The 21855-nt window shown below is 35.1% G+C and overlaps 1 protein-coding gene across 1 annotated transcript in view; it reads left to right on the top strand.

Annotated features, from left to right (window-relative positions):
• Nucleotides 1–21855, top strand: part of TEX11 (testis expressed 11) — a 178280-nt gene that overhangs the window by 56613 nt on the left and 99812 nt on the right. Inside the window, exon 7 of the mRNA XM_008567576.1 lies at nucleotides 2854–2934. Coding sequence (XP_008565798.1) covers nucleotides 2854–2934 — 81 coding nt within the window. The remainder of the gene's footprint in view (nucleotides 1–2853; nucleotides 2935–21855) is intronic.

A 21855-nucleotide genomic window follows, 5' to 3' on the forward strand; every position in this document is an offset into this window, starting at 1 on the left:
TCTAGAATTTTTTTCTGTAGACTCCTTGGGACTTTCTATGTAGACTATCATGTCATCTATAGATAGGGACAGTTTATTTATTCCTTTCCAACCTTTTATTTTTCTAGTCTTATTGTACTGGCTAGGACTTTCAATACTATATTTAATAAGAGTGGTGAGGATGAATGTGATTTTTTTTTGATGTATTATAATGGAATGTGTCAACCTTTGGTATATCTGCATAACTCAGTGAACCAATATTTTCCAAATTACCAATTTATATTTTTTACAAAATCATGCATGGGCATAAGATCTATTCAAAGTGCAAGATAGGCCTACGGGTTTTAATGTAAACAGGGTATGAAAAGTTCGTTGGTATGGTTCAGAATTACATTGCAGCTAACCTTCATGAAACTACCAATTGCTGTGTTTTGGTGTTATATCAAAGAAGAATATCCACAATTATGGTCTGAAAAGACTATTTTCCAACTACATATATGTGTGATACTAGATTTTCTTCATATACTTCAACCCAAGCCATTTGCAATATGTATAATGCAGAAGCAGAAATGAGAATCCAGATGTTCTATAAAGCCAGACATTAAATAGATTTGCAAAGGTATAATACAATGGCACTCTTATCACTAAATATTTTTTTTATTTCTAGAAAATTTTGTTAGTTAAAAAATGTTATTATGTTAACGTATAATGTGTTTATTATTTTTAAGTGAATTAATAAGTATTTAAATTTTTTGTTTTAATTTCTAATATGGTAAATATTGATAGCTATAACTTAGATAAGTAAAATCTGAATTCTTAATGACTTTTTAAGAGTTATAGGGCTCCTGAGACCAAAATAATTTAGAGCCATTGGTATAGGATTGATCTACAGCTGTGATTCTCAAAGTGTGGTCCCTGGGCCAGCAGCATCAATATTACCTGGGAACCTGTAAGAAATGCAGATTTTTGGTGCCATCCCAGACCCAATAAATCAGAAATTCTGGGGATAGGGCCCAACAATCTGTATTCTTTTTTTTTTCCCTTTTTTTTGTCTTTTTTTGTGACCGGCAACGGATCGCAACCCTCAGTGTTGCATCTGTACCGGACCGGGACCGGCAACGGGATCGCAACCCTCGGTGTTGCACCCGCACCTTGCTCAGCCAGTGAGCGGCCGGTCTGTATGTGGGATCCGAACCCTCGGCGGGAGCGCCGCCGCACTCCCAAGCGGCGCACTGTAGCAGTGCGCCACCGGGCCAGCCCCCAACAATCTGTATTCTAACAAGACTTCAAGATGATTCTGTTGCATGCTAAAATATGAGAACAGTTAGTATAACACATTATGCAGAATGTTTGACAATGAGAAAAAGAAAAATTGGGTTGTAGTTCCTGAGAGTAGCATTACCTTCAAAGGAAGGTTATTTTCAAAGTAAAATATATATTAACTTATTATAGGTAGAATATAAAATGCTAGGGAGAAGAAGATTGGAGAAGTTAGAAAAAGAAGTGGTAGTGGTTAATTGCTGGGGTATAGACCATGAAGAGATGGAAATGAATCTGATAAAGTGCATATGTAGAGAGATAAACATTTATTTAGTGCCTGCTGTTATGAATCAATGCTCTGTGCAGTAGAAATAAAAAAAATCAATAACATTAATATGTGGTACCTTTCTTATAGGAACTTAAGTTTTGTGGGAGATACAGATGTGTAAATATATTACAAAAGGGTAATTGCTTTAAAAGAAATATGAATGAAGTTCCACAGTAAAATGAAAGATGAGTAGCTAACTATGCTGTGAAAATTAAGAAGATTGTGAATTTTTCTGGGAAGGAAAGGGACATAAAACATATTATAGAAGAGAATTAAATGTTGGATAAGGCACAACCTGAGGGTTGAGGGTTTTTTTTTTTTTTTTTCAAATTAAGGTGGAAGGTGAAGTAATTTTTGAGAGGGGTACTGTAGGAGGATATGGCATGTTACAGATGACCTGAAGAATATGACAAAGCATTTGACCATCATGGGGGAAATGTACTAAAGGAATCAACAAAGAAGGAAACTAACTTTTATTGAGCACCTACTACATGCTTGACATAGTACTGAGAGCTGCAACATTGTTGATTGCTGAGCTGCAGTGAGGGTCCAGTTGAAGTTAGCATAAATTTGTAGTTAATTTATTCAGTGTACGTTACTGTCTTTAGATTGATTGTGTTATCACTTAGTAACATTATGTTATGGTCAGTCTAGCATTTAATTCCTTATATAATAGCCACAATCCATTGTTGCTGAGCAGCAGTTCAGATTCAACCTTGGAACTTTCCTTCTCACTTATAATCAATTATGTTTCAATAAAAGAAAAGAAAAGAAAAAAAAAAAGAAGGGCAAACCTAAAGTTTCCTGATCTATTAATAGGCAAAACTAAGGTTTCCTGATCCAGTAATATAAGTTATAATACTTTATAGATCTGCTAGGATATGAGTTCAGAGAGTTTTCCTGTCTTCACCAGCAGTAAGTACCACATAGGAGTAAATAACCTCCTTTATTACAATTCTTGGCACTGGTGATAGTTTTGACTGCCAAATATGTTCACATGTTTGTATGCTGACTTACAGTTTATGAGGTAGAATACCAGTTTCTGCATTCCTAGAAAAAGTAAGTGACTCCTACTCATTCACTATCAACTCTGTTACCAAAGATTTTCACCACTTATTCCTCTGTATTTTGAGATGGCTGTTATGTTTAGCTTAACCAACTAGCATTGCTAGAAAGATTAGAAAACAAAATAAGACTCTTCAACACTAGCTAAAATATGCTAAAAATTGACTTAGAAACAAATACCTTATCATTTCTTTTTAACCAATTGATGTTCTTTCTCTCAGGCAATTGCTCAAGGGGATTTTCAAAGAGCATCTACATGTGCACTGCGTTGTAAAGATATGCTAATGAGGCTCCCCCAAATGGTGAGTGAAATCTCTGCATTTATTCTCCAGGTGTTTGAAAATATGCTGTCTTAGTCTGTTTTCTACTGCTATAGTAGAATACCACAGGCTGCGTAAATTATAAACAGTAGAAGTTTATTTACCTCATAGTTTTGGAGGCTGGGAAGTCCAAGATCAAGGGGCTGCATCTTGTGAGGGCTATCTTGCTGTGTTATAACATGGCAGAAGGACAGGTGAGCACGAATGAGACAGAGGAAATTGGACTCAACTGGCTTTTATAATAGTAACAATAACTAACCCACTCTCATGATAATGACACTAATCAATTCATGAGGGCAGAGCCCTCATGACCTAATCACCTCTTAATACTCCCACCTCTTAATACTGTTACAATGAAAATTAAATTTCCACATGAGTTTTGGAGGTGAACTTCAATCCATAGCATTCTACCCTTGGCCCCCCAAAACTCATGTCCTTCACACATAAAAAATACATTTATCCCATCTCAAGAGCCTCAAAAGTCTTAAATTGTTTTAGCATCAACTCAAAAGTTTAAAGTCTCGAGTGTCATCTATATCAGATATGGGTGAGACTCAAGCCACAACTTATCCCTGAGGAAAACTCCCTCTAACTGAGAGTCTGTGAAATCAAAACAAGTTATCTATTTTCAAAAAACAAGTTATCTATGCCTGGTGGGACAGGCATAGGATGGACATTCCCATTCCAAAAGGGAGAAAAAGGCAAGAAAGGAGGAGTACTTGGTACCCAGTAACTCCAAAACCCAACAGGGAAAACAACTTTAAGTTTTAAAGTTGGAGAATAATCTCCTTTGACTCTGTGTCCTGCAACCTGCACACACTGGAGAGGTTGGGCCCCTGTATTCATTCATTTCTGTTGCTTATAACAGAATACCCAAAACTGGGTAATTTATAAAGAAATGAAATTTATTTCTTCCAGCTTGGGGACTGGGAAGTTCAAGGTTCAGGAACACATCTGGTGAAGGCCTTCTACAGCAACTCTAGTTATCACATGGCGAGAATGGGCTGAGCAAGAGAGAAAGTTAACCTTCTCACTTGCTGTGCTTTTAAAACCATCAGAAACATGCCCATTACTCCGTGAATGGATCAATCCATTCACAAGCACATAGTCCTCACAATCTAATCATCTCTTATAGGCCCCACCTTTCAAATAATTGGGTTTTACAATTTCTTAACACTGTTATGCTGGAGATGAAGTTTCCAATACATAAACTTTTGGGGACACATTTGACCCGTAGCAGCCCCTAAAGCCTTGGGCATTGCTGCCCTTATGGCTTTGTTGGGCACAGTTCATGCTTTGGCTCTCTTAGGTTGGAGTTGTGTGCTGGTGACCCTACAGTTATGTGATCTTGGAGGCTGCCCCACTCCCGCTCCACTAGTCATTGCTCTAGTGGGAACTTTCCATGGCAGCTCTGACCCCATATTTCTGCTCAGCATTGCCATAGTGGAGGCTGTCTGTGGTGACTCTGCTCCCTTGGCTATCTGCAACATCCTTTGAAATTTAGGTGAAGGAAGCCATGCTCCCACAACTCTTGGCATCCTTTGAGCTGGAGAATTAACAACATGTGGACACTAGCAAGGTTTACATCTTATACCTAGGTTGAATTGCACCCAAGGCTGCTAAGCCATGGCTGGGGCAGCCAAGGAATGTGTCAGAATGCAGGAGTAGAGACCCGAAGTGGCCTGGGGCACTGAGCCTGTAGAGGGTGTCCGGGGCCCATCCCTTGAAACCATTCTGCTCTTCTGGAGCTCTGGGCCTGTGATGGGGGTGGGGGTATCCTTGAAGATCTCTGAAATGCCTTTGGGATTTTTCTCCCATTGTCTTAATGAATAGAATCTGGCTCCCTTCTATCCATGGTTATCTCTTCAGCAAATGGTCACTTGGCCACAACCTTGGTATTTTCCCCAGTATGCAGTTTTTCATTCTTTACATGGCCAGGCTGTGACTTTTCTAAATCTTTCTGTTCTGTTTCCCTTTTAATTATAAACTCTCTCTCTCTTTCTTTTTTTTCTTTTGGCAGCTGGCTGGTACAGGGATAGAACCCTGGACCTTGGTGTTTTCAGCACCATGCTCTAACCAACTTTTCAAAATGACCACCCTAAATTCTGGCTTTAACTTACTTCTTTGCTCTCACATCTCACTCTTTGTGGTTAAAAGTAACCATGCAGGTACCTGAATGCTTTGATGCTTAGATATTTCTTTCGTCAGATATCCTAGTTCATTTCTCTTAAGTTCTGCATTCCATAAAGCCCTCAGACAGGGACACCTAAAGGTCCCAGCTCTTAATATTGTTACAATGGTCATTTAATTTTAACATGAGTTTTGGAAACCACATTCAAACCATAGCATGTGCTATATCAAGTTTCAGGAAGAATCATTGCTACTTCATGCAACCTTTTGGAGATTATATTTGAGATCAGTTCTGCTTACTTAGCTAATCTTTGAAATATTTTGCTTCCTTTATTCTTTACTAGAGAGAGCATTTGAAAAAGTGATGTGGGTTATTTCTTAAAATGTACTTGCTTTTCCTTTTATTTTACCATTTTGATAGTATTTTCTCCATATTTCATGTTACACAATGAAAGAAAGAAAAATTGAATTTATTTCCCTACTGACAGTATTGATAGCAGTTAATCATGTTACTGACTCAGTACAAGGGGTCTTCAAAATGTTCATGAAAAGATTTGTATTATCTTTTAATTCTGTTTTTTCATGAACTTTTTGAAGTACCCTTGTATTCTTGTATATTGGGATTTGGAGGTATAAGAAATTTGATAGGGTAAGGCCTGCTTCCTGGATTGGATCTCATCAAAATTCCTAAATTTATAGTTTTTTGCTTTTCCACTTTATCTCCCTTTTCTATTCTTTCTCCCCTATTTGAGTGACTATTTCTACTTCAGTCTTTACTATCACAGAGGGGATTAAGAACAGAGATATAGTTGGATTTTAGGGAGAATGTTTCCAGGGTTCCATAAATTGCACCTGCTTGTGAGAGTGGTCTTACTTTTTTTTTTACGAATTCTGTTATAATGTAGAACTTAATTCAGTAAATATTTATATATTGTCTATTATGTGCCAAGCACTCTTCTAGGCTTCAAAATTTTAAAAACAAATTCATATTTACAGAAAGTTACAAGAATAGTACAATGAATTCCTGTATATCCATTGCCCAAAGACTCCATTCAAGTTTTCCAGTAATGCCCTATATAGAAAACAGATTCAGTCTAGGATTACACAGTCTTTAGTCTCCTTCAATCTGAAACACTTCCTCATTCTTGCCTTGATATTCATGACTTTGGCAGTTTTGAAGATTACAGATTACTCATTTTGTAGGGCATGACTTAATCTGGATTTATCTGAAGTTTCCTCATGATTAGAATAGATTATGAATTTGGGGCCAGAAAATTACAGAAGAGGTTCTGTGTTCTCCTCGTGGCTTCCTGTTGGGTGGCTGGCATACAGGATTAATTTATCCTATTACTGGTGGTACTAACTTTAATCTCTTGATTATGATTATGTCTTCCAGGTTTTTCCAGTGTAAACTATGCATTTTTCTTTTTGTTATTCATAAGTATTTTATGGAGTGCTACTTTAAGATTATGGAAAAATCTAATTTCTCATCCCACATTTACCATCCATATTCTTTTTTCCTGTTTTTTTCCAGCTTTATTGAGGTGTAATTGACAAAAATTGTATATATTTATTGCATGTAACATGATGTTTTCATATACACACACACATACATAACATTCTGAAAAGATTACCCTAGTCAAGCTAATTTACATATCCATCACCTCACAGTTACCCTTTTTTTTGTGGAGAAACATTTAAGATCTACTTTCTTTGCAATTTTGAAGTATATAATACCTTAACTATAGTCACCATGCTGTACAATAAGTGTCCAGAACTTACTCATACCGCCTCACTGAAATTCTCTACCCTTTGACTGACATCTTTCTATGCCCCGTCCACCTAAGCCTCTGGCAACCACTATTGTACTCTCTGCTTCTATAAATTTAACTTTTTCAGAATACACATATGAGTATAAGTGAGATCACGCAGTATTTGTCTTTCTGTGCCTGGCTTATTTTACTTAGCATAATATTCTTCAATTACATCTCTGTTGTCACAAATGACAGGATTTCCTTTCTTTTTAAGGCTAAATAGTATTCCATTATGTATATATACATACTATATATACTATATATATACTATATATATATATACTATGTATATATATATGTATATATACTATATATATATTTATCTGTTGATGGACACTTACATTGATTCCATTTCTTGGCTATCGTAAATAATGCTCAGTGAACATGGAATTGCAGATATCTCTTCAAGATAATGATTTTATTTCCTTTAGATATATATCCAGAAGTGGGATTGCTGGATCATATGTTAGTTCTATTTTTAATTTTTTGACAAACCTCCCTATTATTTTCCATAATGTGTGTACAAATTTACATTCAAACCAATATTGTACCAGGGTTCTCTTTCCCCCATATCCTTGCCAACACATTATATTTTGGCTTTTTGATAATATCCATCCTAACAGATGTGAGATATCTCATTGTGGTTTTGATTTGCATTTCCTGATAATTAGTGATGTTGTATATGTTTATATACCACTTGGCCATTTGTGTATCTTCTTTGGAGAAATGTCTATTCATGTCATTTACTCATTTACTTTTAATTCAGTTATTATTATTATTATTTACTATTGAGTCGTATGAGTCCCTTGTATATTTTGGAGATTAACCCCTTATCACATACATGGTTTGCAAATATTTATTTTCCCATTCTGTAGGTTGCCTTTTCAGTCTGTTGATGGTTTTCTTTGATGTGCAGAAACTTTTTGGTTTGATGTAATTCCATTTGTCTATTTTAGTTTTTGGTGCCTGTGCTATTGGAATAACATTAAAAACATCATTGCAAAGACCACTGTCAAGAAGCTTTTCTCCTATGTTTTCCTTTAGGAGTTTTTCAGTTTCAGATATTAAGTTTTAAGTCTTTAATTTATTTTGAGTTGATTTTTGTGTATGGTGTAAGGTAGGGGTCAAATTTCATTACTTTGCATGTTGATATCCAGTTTTCCCAACATCATTTATTGAAGAGATGGTCCATTCCCCTCTCATGTGTTCTTGACACTCATATTGAAGATCAGTTGCCCGTGAATGTGTAGATTTATTTCTGGCTCTTCTGTTCTGCTCCATTGGTCTATATGTCTCTTTTTATTCTAGTATCATACTGTTTTGATTACTATAGCTTTGTAATATATTTTGAAATGAGGATGTGTGATACATCCAGCTTTGTTCTTCTTGCTCAAGATTGTTTTGGCTATTTGGGGTCTTTTATGGTTTCATATGACTTTTAGGATTTTTTTCTATCTGTAAAGAATGCCATTGGGGTTTTGATAGGATTGTACTGAATCTATAGATCACTTTGGGTAGTATGGACATTTTAACAGTATTATTTCTTCTAATCCATGAACACAGATCTTTCCATTTATTTGTGTGTTTAATTTCCTTCATCAATGTTTTATAATTTTCAGAGTAGAAGTCTTTTACCTCTGGTTAAGTTTATTCCGATGTATTTTATTCTTTTCATTGTTATTGTGAATGGGATTTTTTTCACTTTCCAAATGGTACATTCATGAGATTAATGATTTTGTAGCTATTTTTTAGAATTACTTTTTTATAGAAATGTATTGATTGTACATATTTATGGAGTGCAGTTATATTTCAATACAAGTATATAATTTTTAAAATTTCCTTTTTGTATAGTTTGTTGTTAGTGTATAGAAATGCTACCGAGTTTTATAAATTGATTTTATATCTTATAACTTTACTAAATTTATTAGTTCTAGCATTTTTTTTAGTTTCTGGGTTTTCTATATATGTGAACATGTCGTCTGCAAGCAGAGACAATTTTACTCTTCCTTCTGATTGGGATGCCTTTCTTTTCCTTCTTATTCTTGCCTAACTGCTCTTGCTATGACTTCTAGTACTATGTTGAATAGAAGTGATGAGAGTGGCCTTTTTTGCCTTGTTCAGAATCTTGGAGGAAAAACTTTCAGTTTCTTCTTACTGATTATGATGCTAACTGTGGGATTTTGGGATTTTCATTTATGTCCATTTGTGTTGAAGTAAGCTCCTTGAATACCTATTTGCTGAGAGTGTGCATCATTTATGGATGTTGCATTATGTGAAATGCTTTTTCTGCATCTATTGAGATGATTATGTGGTTTTTATCTTTTATTATTATTTTTTTCCCCCCTCTGTATCTTTTATTTTGTTAGTGTGGTATATTACATTGATTTGTGTATGTTAAACGACCCTTGCATTCCAGGGATAAATCCCACTGGGTTGTGGAGCATGATCCTTTTAATATCCTGTTGGATTTAGTTTGCTATTATTTTGTTGAGGATTTTTGCATCTATATTCATCAGGGATATTGGCCTGTAGTTTTCTTTTCTTGTGGTGTCCTTGTCTGGCTTTCATATCAGGGTAATGCTGACCTCATAAATGAATTCGGAAGTATTCCCTCTTCTTTTATTTTTTGGAAAACTTTGAGAATGATTGAAATTAATTCTTTGTGTGTTTTGTAGAATACACCAACAAAGACATCTAGTGCTAGGCTTTTTTTTCTGGGGAGGTTTTGATTACTGATTCGATCTCTCTATTCATTATTGGTCTATTCAGGCTTTCTATTTCTTCTAGTCAGTTTGTTGGTGTATAATTGTTCATAATAGTCCTTCATATATATATTTTTATTTTTGAAGCATCTGTTGTAATGTCTCCTCTTTCATTTCTGATTTTATTCAAGTATTGTCTCTTCTTTTCTTAGTTTAGCTAAGAGTTTGTCAATTTTGTTCATGTTAAAAAACAATTCTTAGTTTTATTGATTTTTTTTCTTATTTTTCTATTCTCTATTTCATTTATTTCTCCTCTGATTTATTATTTCCTTCCCTCTGCTAATCTGCGTTCAGCTTGTTCTTTTTCTGATTCCTTGAGGTATAAAGTTAGGTTATTTATTTGAGATATTTCTTCTCTTTTAATGTAGGTGTTTATTGCTATAAACTTTGGCAGCATCCCATATGTTTTTATAGGTTGTATTTTTCTCATTTGTCTCAAGATATTTTAAAAATAGCTTTTGATATCCTCTTTGAACCAGTGGTTGTTAGAGCATATGTTGTTCAGTTTCTATGTATTTGTGAATTTTCCCGTTTTTTTACTGTTATTGATTTCTAGTGTCCTTCTATTGTGCTTAGAAAATTTACCGAGTATGGTTTCAATCTTGTTAAAATTTGTTAATACTTGTTTTGTGACCTAATATATGATCTACCCTGGAGAATGTTTTGTGTGCGTGGAGTAGAATGTGTATTCTTTTTCTGGTAAATGGAAAGTTCTTTATATGTCTGTTAGTTCCATTGGGTCTATAGGGTTGTTTATGTCAGCTGTTTCTTTATTGATAGTCTATCAATTATTGAAAGTGGGTTATTGAAGTCTCCGACTATTATTGTATTGCTGACAATTTCTCCCCTCAGATCTGTCAATATATTCCTTATATATTAAGTGCTATGATATTGGGTACATATATATTAACAATTGTTATATATTCCTGTTGAATTCACCCTTTTATCATTATGTAATGACCTTCTTTCTCTCTGGTGACAGTTTTTAACTTAAAGTCTTATTTTAGGGCTGGCTCGTGGCTCACTTAGGAGAATGCGGTGCTGATAACACCAAGGCCATGGGTTTGGATCTTATATAGGGATGGCCGGTTAGCTCACTGGCTGAGTGTGGTGCTGACAACAACAAGCCAAGGGTTAAGATCCCCTTACTGGTCTTTAAAAAAAAAAAGTCTTATTTTGTCGGATATAAGTATAGTCATGCACTGCATAATGATGTTTTGTTCAATGATTGATCACATACACTATGATGGTCCCATAAGATTAAAATACTGTGTTTTTACTGTACCTTTTCTATGTTTAGATGTGTTTAGATAAACAAATATTCACCATTGTGTTATAATTGCCTAGATTATGGAGTACAGTAACATGTAGACTTTGAAAAATAGAGCATGCCTGGGTATGTAAATACACTATACCACCTAGGATTGTGTAGGTACACTCTGATGTTCGCACAACAACAAAATCGCCTAACAATGCATTTCTCAGAATATATTCCCATCCTTAAGCTACACATAAGTGCATGGCCACCCCTGCTTTCTTTCGGTTACCATTTGTGTGGAATAACTTTTTTTTGTCTCTTCACTCTTATACTATGTGTGTCCTTAAATCTAAAGTGAATCTCTTTTAGACAGCATATCACTGGATCTTGTTTATTTTTAATCCATTAAACCACTTGTGATTGAGAAGTTTATCCATTTACATTTAAGGTAATTATTAATAGGTGAGGTCTTAATATTGCCATTTTGTTGTTTTCTGCCTGTTGTGCAGTTGTTTTGTTTTGTTCTTGTCTTGCTGTCATCCTTTGTTATTTAAAGGTTTAAAGGGATTTGCTTATTTCTTTTCTTTTCATCTTTTGTGTACCTATATAGGTGTTTTCTTTGTGCTTACAATAGGTATGCCTAAAATATCTTGTAGTTATATCCATCTATTTTTATGTTGTTAACAACTTAATTTCAATCTTATACAAAAACTACACTTTTTCTCTCTTCCATCCACAGTTTGTGTTTGAAGTCAGAGTGTACTTTTTATACTGTGTATACATTAGTAAATTTTTGTGGTTATAGTTATTCTTAATATTGTTGTCGTTTAACTTTTATGTTAGGGCTAAAGGTAATCTGTGCACAACTATAGCAGGGTTACATTATTCTGTATTTGTGTATGTATTTCCTTTAATATCAGTGAGATATATGCTTTCATAAGCTTTGTGTTGCTATTTAGAATGTTTTCATTTCAATCTGAAGAATTTCTTTAAACATTTCTTGTAAGTCAAGTTTAATGGTGACAGACTCCCTCAGTTTTTGTTTGTCTGGGAAAAACCATCTGTCTTTCATTTTTAAAGGATAGTTTTGCCATGTATAATATTTTTGGTTGGCAGTTTTTCTTTCAGTACTTTGAATGTATTATCCCACTCTCTTTTGGCCTTCCGTGTTTCTGCTGAGAAATAACACTGATAATAATATTTGCATGTGACCCCATTTATTTATTTCAAAATTCTCCTATATATTTCACTTTTTTTTTTTTTTTAATCCTTTTTGAGACCGGCCGCACCGCGCTCAGCCAGTGAGCGCTGTGAGCGCACCGGTCATCCCTATATAGGATCCGAACCCACGGCGGGAGTGCTGCTGTGCTCCCAGCACCGCACTCTCCCGAGTGCGCCACAGGCTTGGCCCCATTTAAGATCTCTATTGCATTTTCCATATCAGTCATTTTGTTCTTCACCTCCAGAATTTGTTGGTTTTTTTTTTTTTATGATTTCTATCTCTTTCTTGAACTTCTCAATTTGTTTATGTATTGTTTTTGAGATTTTGTTAGTTTAACAATGTTTTTTTGTAGCTTCCTAAGCTTCTTTAAAACAATTATTTTGAATTCTTTGTCAGGTAATTTGTAGATCTCCATTTCTGGGGGATCAGTTTCTGGAAATTTATTGTTTTCCTTGGGTGGTGACACATTTCCTTGATTTTTATGTTCCTTGTTGTTTTGCATTTGAAGAAGTACCTCTTACAGACTTTATGGACTGGCTTCAGTGGGGAAAGGCCTTCACTTGTGGGTGTCTGCAATGGTGCTTGCTAGGTGGTGTGCGGGGTGGTGCTGGTTCTGGATATTTGCAGGGATCCTGATTCTAGGGTTGCATGTGGGTGCTGGGGTTGGGAGTATAAGGTGGCATCAGCTCCATGGGGCTTGTGTTGTCATCAGTTAGGGAAGGAAACAGTATCTCATGCTCCAGGGAGATGCAGCTGTGTGGGCTCCAGGTGGCTCCAGCAGCTGGGGTCCACCTTGGCAAAGACTGCTAGGGTCCTCTGCTGTGAAGACTGCAGTGATTCTCAGTGGTGAAGGCTTCTGGGATTTTCCTGTTCTCCTTTTCCATCACTTTGGAACTTGTGACTGAGGGGATATCTCTAGGTATTGAGCTGTCCTGGCCTGTAGGATGGGGTGATTCAGGTAAAATGAAACTCTCCTTCCTATTGTTTTCTTTATGGTTATTCTCAGTTTTTGTTTTCCAGTGGGATGCTTTGGCTTCTTAATTGAACTTTGGAGCTCTCTCAGAGCTATTTTTTTCTGTATATTATTTTTAAATCATTGCTTTTGTGGAGGGATGAGGGCTGGGATCTCATAGTCTGCCCTCTTGCTGGTGTCACTGGACTTCTTTGTATTTTTACATGTTTCCATCATTTTGAGTGCTTCCTTCCTTTCTGGCACAATAAAATATTCCAGGCTCATTTTGTGTTTTTCTGCTCAAGCTATGGAATTAGCTGTTTCTCTCAGGAGCCCTCCTTCCTTTTAGTGGTAAATCTTACCTAGAAACTAAGATCTGGACACTAAATATGCTATTACTTTTGGGTGTCACAGCTCTTGGTCCCTCTCAGTGGAAAGAGCATATGCATACATACATAAATACACTCATATTTCTGTCACATTTGTCTGTATCATCTATTATGTATTTACCAATCTGTCTGTCTCTAAAATACAGAAAACCATGACACCTTCTATTTCAATCCAACAACAAAATGTTCATCCTAGTTTACTCCCTTTCCATATTTCTAATTCTCTTTTCCAATAACAAAAAACTTGGCTTCAGTTATCCTTAACATATTTGTAATTTAATCAGACCTCCCTGTATGTTACCAATCTCCCATCTCCTCTGCTACCCTCTCCATTGTGAGGATGTCCTCTTCTCCCTTCTCATGTTCTGAATCTTCATTTTGGGACTCTTTCCCTAGGTGCTCACCCTTCTCATCCTGTTCCATCTCCTCTTACCATACCATTAGTTCATGTCAATATACTCTGACCCTGTTTGTGCTATGACTGTACATGCTTATCCCTTGGGTAGATAATAATACTTTCTTATACTAGAATGATTACATAAAATCTTACCAGGGAGACCACTCAGTCCTCAGAGTCTTTGTCCCTCTGGAAAAGTAAAGAACTATAAAAATAAATTCCTAAAATATGTGGAATTCAAATGGCTACTGCTACAGGAAGAGAAAGTACACAAAAACTGGATATCAGACATAGATGACTTGACATCAAGATGTCTCCAGTCCTTTTAAGATGGCTTTATGAATTTCTAGAAAACCTCAAACCAAAAAATACTCTAAAGCAAGTTAAACAGAATTAGCTTCTATTTTAAAGTAAATGTATGCCACACAACAGTTTTAGAAGCTTGATGGAGGTGTTGTAAAATCAATGAAATGGTCAGAAATAATGTTTTAGTGCTTAGCTTGTATAGGTGCATAGGAAAAAATTAAGTGGAGTAATTGGAACATAGTGATGTTTTGTTTAGTGGAACTTCCTTGTTTAATGACAGGCAGAAAATTCTTCTATTTGGAGCTTTTATTTAATTTAAAAATAGTGTTTGCATATACTTACCTTTGTAAGTAGAAAATAGAGAATTTCTTTGCTATTTGAGATTCTTGTAATTACACAAGGAGCTACTCACTATTGTGGTTTGTTGTGAGACCCTTTTCTGAAAATCACTGTCAACATTTGTAAAATGAGAGTGTGTGACAACATGGTCTCAAAGGTTCCTTCAAGAAAAATTCCAACCCTCAATTTAAAGAAGCCCTGGATCATAATCAAGAGTGTATGTGTGTCCATGTGTGTATTTTTTTATAGCAAAAGTCTCTGGTAGTAGTTTGTTTACTTAGTTCTTTACCTCTTTCTCCTCAAAGTTTGGATTCTTAATCAAAATTATATTTTGATTAGTTGGACTGTGTGTTCTGGCTCATGTTTATCTATCATTTCAATCTTTAGTTTCCTCTAGAATTTATCTTCAGTGTAGAGTTTTACTTCATTGTGAAACTTTTATTTACACAAAGAAAATGGCCAATTGGTCCCTGAAATCCTTTGAGTAATTCATTCAAGATACAGCTAGATTTAGTTACTGCTCTGTAGAGGCACAAAGCTTCTGAATGAGGTCTGGAGTGCTTAATATTTATTACAATTCTTTTCTTCTCCTTTGCCTATTTAAGTTTATCATTTTGTAGCCAAATCTTTGAAACATAATGTTTAATAGTTTGTACATTTCTCTCTGTTGTAAAATCCAATCGCATGGCACATAAATGAATTGTTCCTCTGGGAGTAAAATTCAGTTTTCTACTTGTTATGGCTAGAAGGCATGTAATTACTTTCCATGACCACTTCTACCCACTGCTTTGTGTATTAGAGAGAGTGTAATTCACTTAAGGGAATCTACTTTCATTTCAAACTCAAAATCATTTGAGCTTTGAAAATGACTCATTGGAATATTTTTAATGGCATGTTCCATTAAATTTTAAGTGAGTTATATACTTTTAAACTAAATACCTACAGTGTATAGAAAGCTTGGCCAGACTTGGTCATGTTGTTTGCTGCAGTGAGGCTCGTTATGTAGCCATTAGAATATTAATACTTATAACAAATATCAATTTTTTTTGTTTGTTAATTTTTCAGCTCAGGCTGTTGCTATTAGTTTTTAATGTGTGTAGCTTACTTTTTGTTTACTTATTATGTGTAATTTGTATTTTTTATCAGTGTATATGTGTAAGTTATTTAAAGAGAAAATAAGTGTATAATTCTTGTTACAAAATCAGTGGTACCCCTCTCCCCGCTTTTAGCTCACCTAATAGCTACTTTTAGTTATTTTAGGTGATTATTTTGGTATTTACCTCCATATCTGTAAATAGTGTTCTTGCTGCTTCTTGATTTTTTTACTTTTAGATATTATCTATTGACTTCTCACTTTAGAAGATGAATTTAGTTCCTTTTCTTCTTCCCTATACGTATCCCCAGTACACATATGCCCACTTCCTGTCATGCCTTCATTTCTGTATAGTTATACCATAGTTTTGGGTAGATTAATATTTAATATTCACACTGTAGTGTTTATATAAATACTATTCATAGTTTAACCATAAAAGGTACTGTGATCACTTTTTTTCCTGCACAATATTTTGCTTTCTGTGGAGTTAGTAATTATATTGGTGTTCCCTATCACTTAGTATTATGTGTGATTAGTATTATTTATCCGAATTATGTAAATTTCCTTTCAATATGTTAGAATATATTAGTTATTTTATCAGTTTCAGTTGGTTGAAGAAATCACTGCCATAGTGTCCAATATGCTCTAATCTGGACAGGTTCCTGTCCAGGTATGTTGTAGAGTTGTTGTTTTCTGATTTTGCTCCTCCATTGACTTGGTAATTCCCTTCAGCTCTATCTTAGATTGGATCTCTGTTTTTTGAGTCCTATGTCTTTCTTTTTCTGGTTTTACTCCCTCATTTTTGTGGGGCATATCCTCTAGTAGCTTCCTGAGAATAGTTGCATGGGATGTAAATTGTTTAAAGACTTTGCATGTCTAAACATATTTTTATCCTACCATCACACTTAATTCATACTTTGACTAGATATAAAATTTTGGGTTGGAAAAAACTTTCTCTGAGTATTTTGAAAGCATCAGTTAAATTGTTTTGTAGCTTCTGATGTGACTACAGATAAATTGGATGCCATATTCATTCTTTTTCTTCTACAAGATTATCTTTCATATTTATTTAGGCAAAATTTACTTAACATAAATTAACCATTTTAGAGCTAAAGTGTACAATTCAGTGGCATTTAGTATATTCACAATGTTGTGCAACCATCACATTTATCTAGTTTCAAAACATTTAAAAACCCTTAAAGGAAATCTCATACATATTACAGTCACTCCTCATTTCTTGCTCTTACCAGCACCTAATCTGCTTTCTTTCTCTATATATTTATCTGTTATAATATTCCATGGTATGGGTATAGGACATTTTATTTATTCATGAATCACTTGATGGACATTTGGGTTGTTGCCTCTGCTATTATGAAGCTGTTATAAACATTTATGCACAAGTTTAAAAAAAATTTTTTAATTATTATTTATTTATTTATTTTTTACTTTATCAATATACAGTGTAGTTGATTTTCATGTCCCTTTACCAATTACTCCCTCCCCACTCCCTCTCCCCCCTCCCGCCCATCAACATTATATCTGTTCACTGTCTTAACAAGTTGAAGGAATTGTGATTGTTGTGTCTTCTTCCCCGCCCCTCCATTTGCTTGTGTATTTATTTATTTATTTATTTTTAGCCCCCACAAATAAGTGAGAACATGTGGTGTTTTTCTTTCTGTGCCTGACTTATTTCACTTAATGTAGTTTTTTCTAAGTCCATCCATGTTGCTGTGAATGGTAGTATTTCATTCTTTTTTATAGCAGAGTAGAATTCCATTGTGTTAGATATACCACAATTTCTGTATCCACTCATCTGATGATGGACTTTCGGGCTGGTTCCAATTCTTGGCTATTGTAAATAGTGCTGCAGTAAACGTTGGAGTACAGGTATCCATTCGACATGATGATTTCCATTCTCTGGTTATATTCCCAGCAATGGAATAGCTGGGTCATATGGTAGATCTATCTGTAATTGTCTGAGGAACCTCAATACCATTTTCCATAAAGTCTGCACCATTTTGCAGTCCCACCAACAGTGTAGGAGGGTTCTTTTTTTTCTGCAACCTTGCCAGCATTTAACATTCTCAGTCTTTTGGATATTAGCCATCCTAACTGGAGTGAGATGGTATCTCAGTGTGGTTTTGATTTGCATTTCCCAAGTGCGGGGTGATGTTGAGCATTTTTTCGTGTGTCTTTTGGCCGTTCGTATATCTTCCTTTGAGAAATGCCTTTTTAGTTCCTTTGCCCATTTTTAAATTGGGTTACTTGGTTTTTTGCTGTAAAGTTGTTTGAGTTCCTTGTTTATTCTGGATATTAATCTTTTGTCAGATGTATATTTTGCAAATATTTTCTCCCACTCTGTTGGTTGTCTTTTCACTCTGTTAATTGTTTCTTTTGCTGTGCAGAAGCTTTTTAGTTTGATATAATCCCATTTGTTTATTTTTCCTTTAGTTGCCTGTGCTTTTGGAGTCATATTCATGAAGTCTGTACCCAATCCTACTTCCTGGAATGTTTCCCCTGTGTTTTCTTTAAGGAGTTGTATTGTTTTGGGATGTATATTTAATTCTTTAATCCTTTTTGAGTTGATTTTGGCATATGGTGAGAGGTATGGGTCCAGTTTCATTCTCCTGCATATGGATATCCAGTTTTCCCTGCACTCTTTGCTGAAGAGGCAGTCTCTTCCTCAGTGTGTAGACTTGGTGCCTTTGTCAAAGATCAGATGGCTGTAGGTGTATGGGTTGATTTCCGGATTCTCTATTCTGTTCCATTGATCTATATGTCTGTTCTTATGCCAGTACCATGCTTTTTTGGTTATTATAGCTTTGTATTATAGTTTAAGGTCAGGTTGTGTTATGCCCTCAGCTTTATTTTTTTTGCTCAGAATTGCTTTGGCTATTCGTGGTCTGCTGTTATTCCATATAAATGTCTGGATAGTTTTTTCTATTTCAGAGAAAAGTGTCATCGGAATTTTGATGGGGATTGTATTGAGTTTGTAGGTCACTTTGGGGAGTATGGACATTTCACAATGTTAATTTTTCCAATCCAAGAGCATGGGATATCTTTCCATCTTCTTGTGTTCTCTTTAATTTCTCTCAACAGTGGTTTATTGTTCTCATTGTAGAGATTTTTCACATCCTTGGTTAGCTTTATTCATAAATATTTTATTTTTTTGGTGGCTATTGTAAATGGGCTAGCTTTCTTGATTTCTTTTTCTGCATGTTCACTGTTGGAGTATAGAAATGCTACTGATTTTTGTGTGTTGACTTTGTATCCTGCAGCTTTGCTGAAATCATTTATCAACCTTAAGAGTTTTTTGTAGAGGCTTTAGGCTGTTCGATATATGGGATCATATCATCTGTAAACAGGGACATTTGATTTCATCTTTTCCAATGTGGATGCCCTTTTTTTCCTTCTCTTCTCTGATTGCTCTGGCTAATACTTCCAATACTGTGATGAGTAGGAGTTGTGAGAGTGGGCATCCTTGTCTTTTTCCTGTTTTTAAATAAAGAGCTTTCAGCTTTTCCCCATTCTGGATGATATTGGCAGTGGGCTTATCATATATGGCTTTCATTATGTTGAGATATTTTCTGTCTATACCTACCTTGTAGAGAGTCTTTATCCTGAATGAATGTTGAATTTTGTCATATGCTTTTTCAGTGTCTATAGAAATGATCATATGGTCTTTGTCTTTGGTTTTATGGATGTGGTGTATCACATTTATTGACTTATCACAGGTTTTCAAAAAATCTTTAAAAATGGAGGTGAAATTCACATATAAAATCAACCATTTATTTATTTAATTTAAAAAAATGTTTTGTTTTTATTGGTTATGAATATTTATGGGGTACAAAGCAAATTGTCACCACCTGTGCTTAAGATGGGATGGCCAGATTCAAACTGGCAGCATGTCCAGTCCCAGAAATTGTGATTATAGGGCCGGCCCTGTGGCTCACTCGGGAGAGTGCGTTGCTGGTAGCACCGAGGCCATGGGTTTGGATCCTATGTATTGATGGCCGGTGTGCTCACTGGCTGAGCGTGGGTGTGGATGACATCGTGCGGAGGGTTGTAATCCCCTTACCAGTCGGGAAAAAAAAAAAAGAAATTGTGATAATACCCTGCATCCCCCATCCAATTATCCCCTCAATTATCCCCGACCTCCCACCCCATCCCCCTTTTCCCACTCCACTCTTTTTTTAAAAAAAATTTGTTTTATTTTGTCAATATACAATGTGGTTGATTATTGCGGCCCATTTCCGAAAACTCGCTCCCTCCTCCTTCTCCCCCCTCCCTCCCAACAAATCTCCTTTCTGTTTGCTTGTCGTATCAACTTCAAGGAATTGTAATTGTTGTGTCTTCTTCCCTCCTCCCCCCAGGTTGTTTGTGCATTTATTTATTTTTAGCTCTCACAAAAAAGTGAGAGCATGTGATATTTCTCTTTCTGTGCCTGACTTGTTTCACTTAATATAATTCTCACTAGGTCCATCCCTCTTGTTGCAAATGGCAGTGTTTCATTCTTTTTTATAGCAGAGTAGTATTCCATTGTGTAGATATATCACATTTTCCATATCCAATCATCCATCGATGGACATTTGGGCTGGCTCCATGTCTTGGGTATTATAAACAGAGCTATGATGAACATGGGAGTGCAGGTATCCCTTCAACATGATGATTTCCAATACTCTGGGTATATACCCGGATGTGGGATTGAAGGATTGTGTGGAAGATCTATCTGTAGTTGTTTGAGAATCCTCCATCCTGTTTTCCACAGTGGTTGTACTAATTTACAGTCCTACCAACAGTGTATGATCATTCCCTTCTCTCTTCATCCTTGCCACCATTTGTTATTCTCTGTCTTTTTGATTATAACCGGTCTAACTGGAGTGGGATGATATCTCAGTATGGTTTTAATTTTCATTTCCCTGGTGACTAGTGATGTTGAGCATTTTTTCATGTACCTCTTGGCCATTTCTATGTCTTCCTTTGAAAAATGTCTATTCAGCTCCTTTGCCCATTTTTTAATTGGGTTATTTGTTATTTTACTGTGTAATTTTTTGAGTTCCTTGTATATTATGGATGTTAATCCGTTGTTGGATACATAGTTAGCAAAAATTTTTTCCCTCTCTGTAGTTTGTCATTTCAGTCTGTTGATTGTTTCCTTTGCTGTGTTGCACAACAATTTGAATGTAGTTAACACTACTGAACTATACACTTAAAAATGGATAAGACGGTAAGTTTTATGCATTTTGAAAAAAAAAATTTATTACCATTTTAGTAGGGTTTCAGGACAGAGCTGAGGTTAATGTGTGTGCTCAATTTAGAGTCTTTAACAAGAATTTAATGGTGGCTTTGTTTTCTGTTTGTTTCCTCTGTGTTTTGTTCCTCTGTTTAGTGTTTCCCACCCTTCTGTGGGTTAGATGAACATTTTTAGGATTACATATTATTTTCACATGCTTTTCTGAGGACAGCGGTCATGTTGGATTTCTGCCCACCGTAGTCCAGTATCACCTCATCTTGATTACACTGCAAAGACCCTATTTGCAAATAAGGTCACATTCATAGGTTTCAGGTGGATGTGAATTTTAGGGTACATTATTTAACGCAGTACAGTTTTGATAAGGAAGTCCTTCTACTTTGTTGTTCTTCAGCATTACATTAGCTGTTCTTGACAATTTACTCTTTTATATTCATTTTAGAGTTAGCTTGTCCAGTTTGATGAAAAGCTCTTTTTGGAGTATTGATTTAAATGGCATAGAAATTTATAGATTAATTTAGAGAGTTCCACTATCTTTATAATCTTGGATCACTGTATCTGTGAATGTGATATATTCTATTTATATAATGTTTTAAAATGTACTTCAACATAGTTTTGTATTTTTTATAAAGATATTTTGCATTCAATTGCTGTCATAAGTAATACATTTTAAAGATTATATTTTTAAACTGTTACTAATATATAAGAATGCGGTTTATTTTAAGTGTATTTAATATCCAGCAATTTCTCTGACTTCTCTTTAATTCTAATAATTTTGTCTATAAAGTTTCTTGGATTATTTACATTTACATGTTTTTAACTGTCTCTTTTGACTCTGGCCTTGTTGCTATCTCTTTCAGATTATAAATTACTAGAGGACAGAGACCTTTCTTTAATATGTTTTGTAGAGTAAATGCACATTGAATTATATACTGAATGATATGAAAGGAAATTCTTGAATAGTATTCAGGGAAAGAAAACTTGTGATAT

This window comes from Galeopterus variegatus, unplaced genomic scaffold, assembly GCF_000696425.1.
Source record: "Galeopterus variegatus unplaced genomic scaffold, G_variegatus-3.0.2 Scaffold331, whole genome shotgun sequence".
NCBI classification, from domain to species: domain Eukaryota; kingdom Metazoa; phylum Chordata; class Mammalia; order Dermoptera; family Cynocephalidae; genus Galeopterus; species Galeopterus variegatus.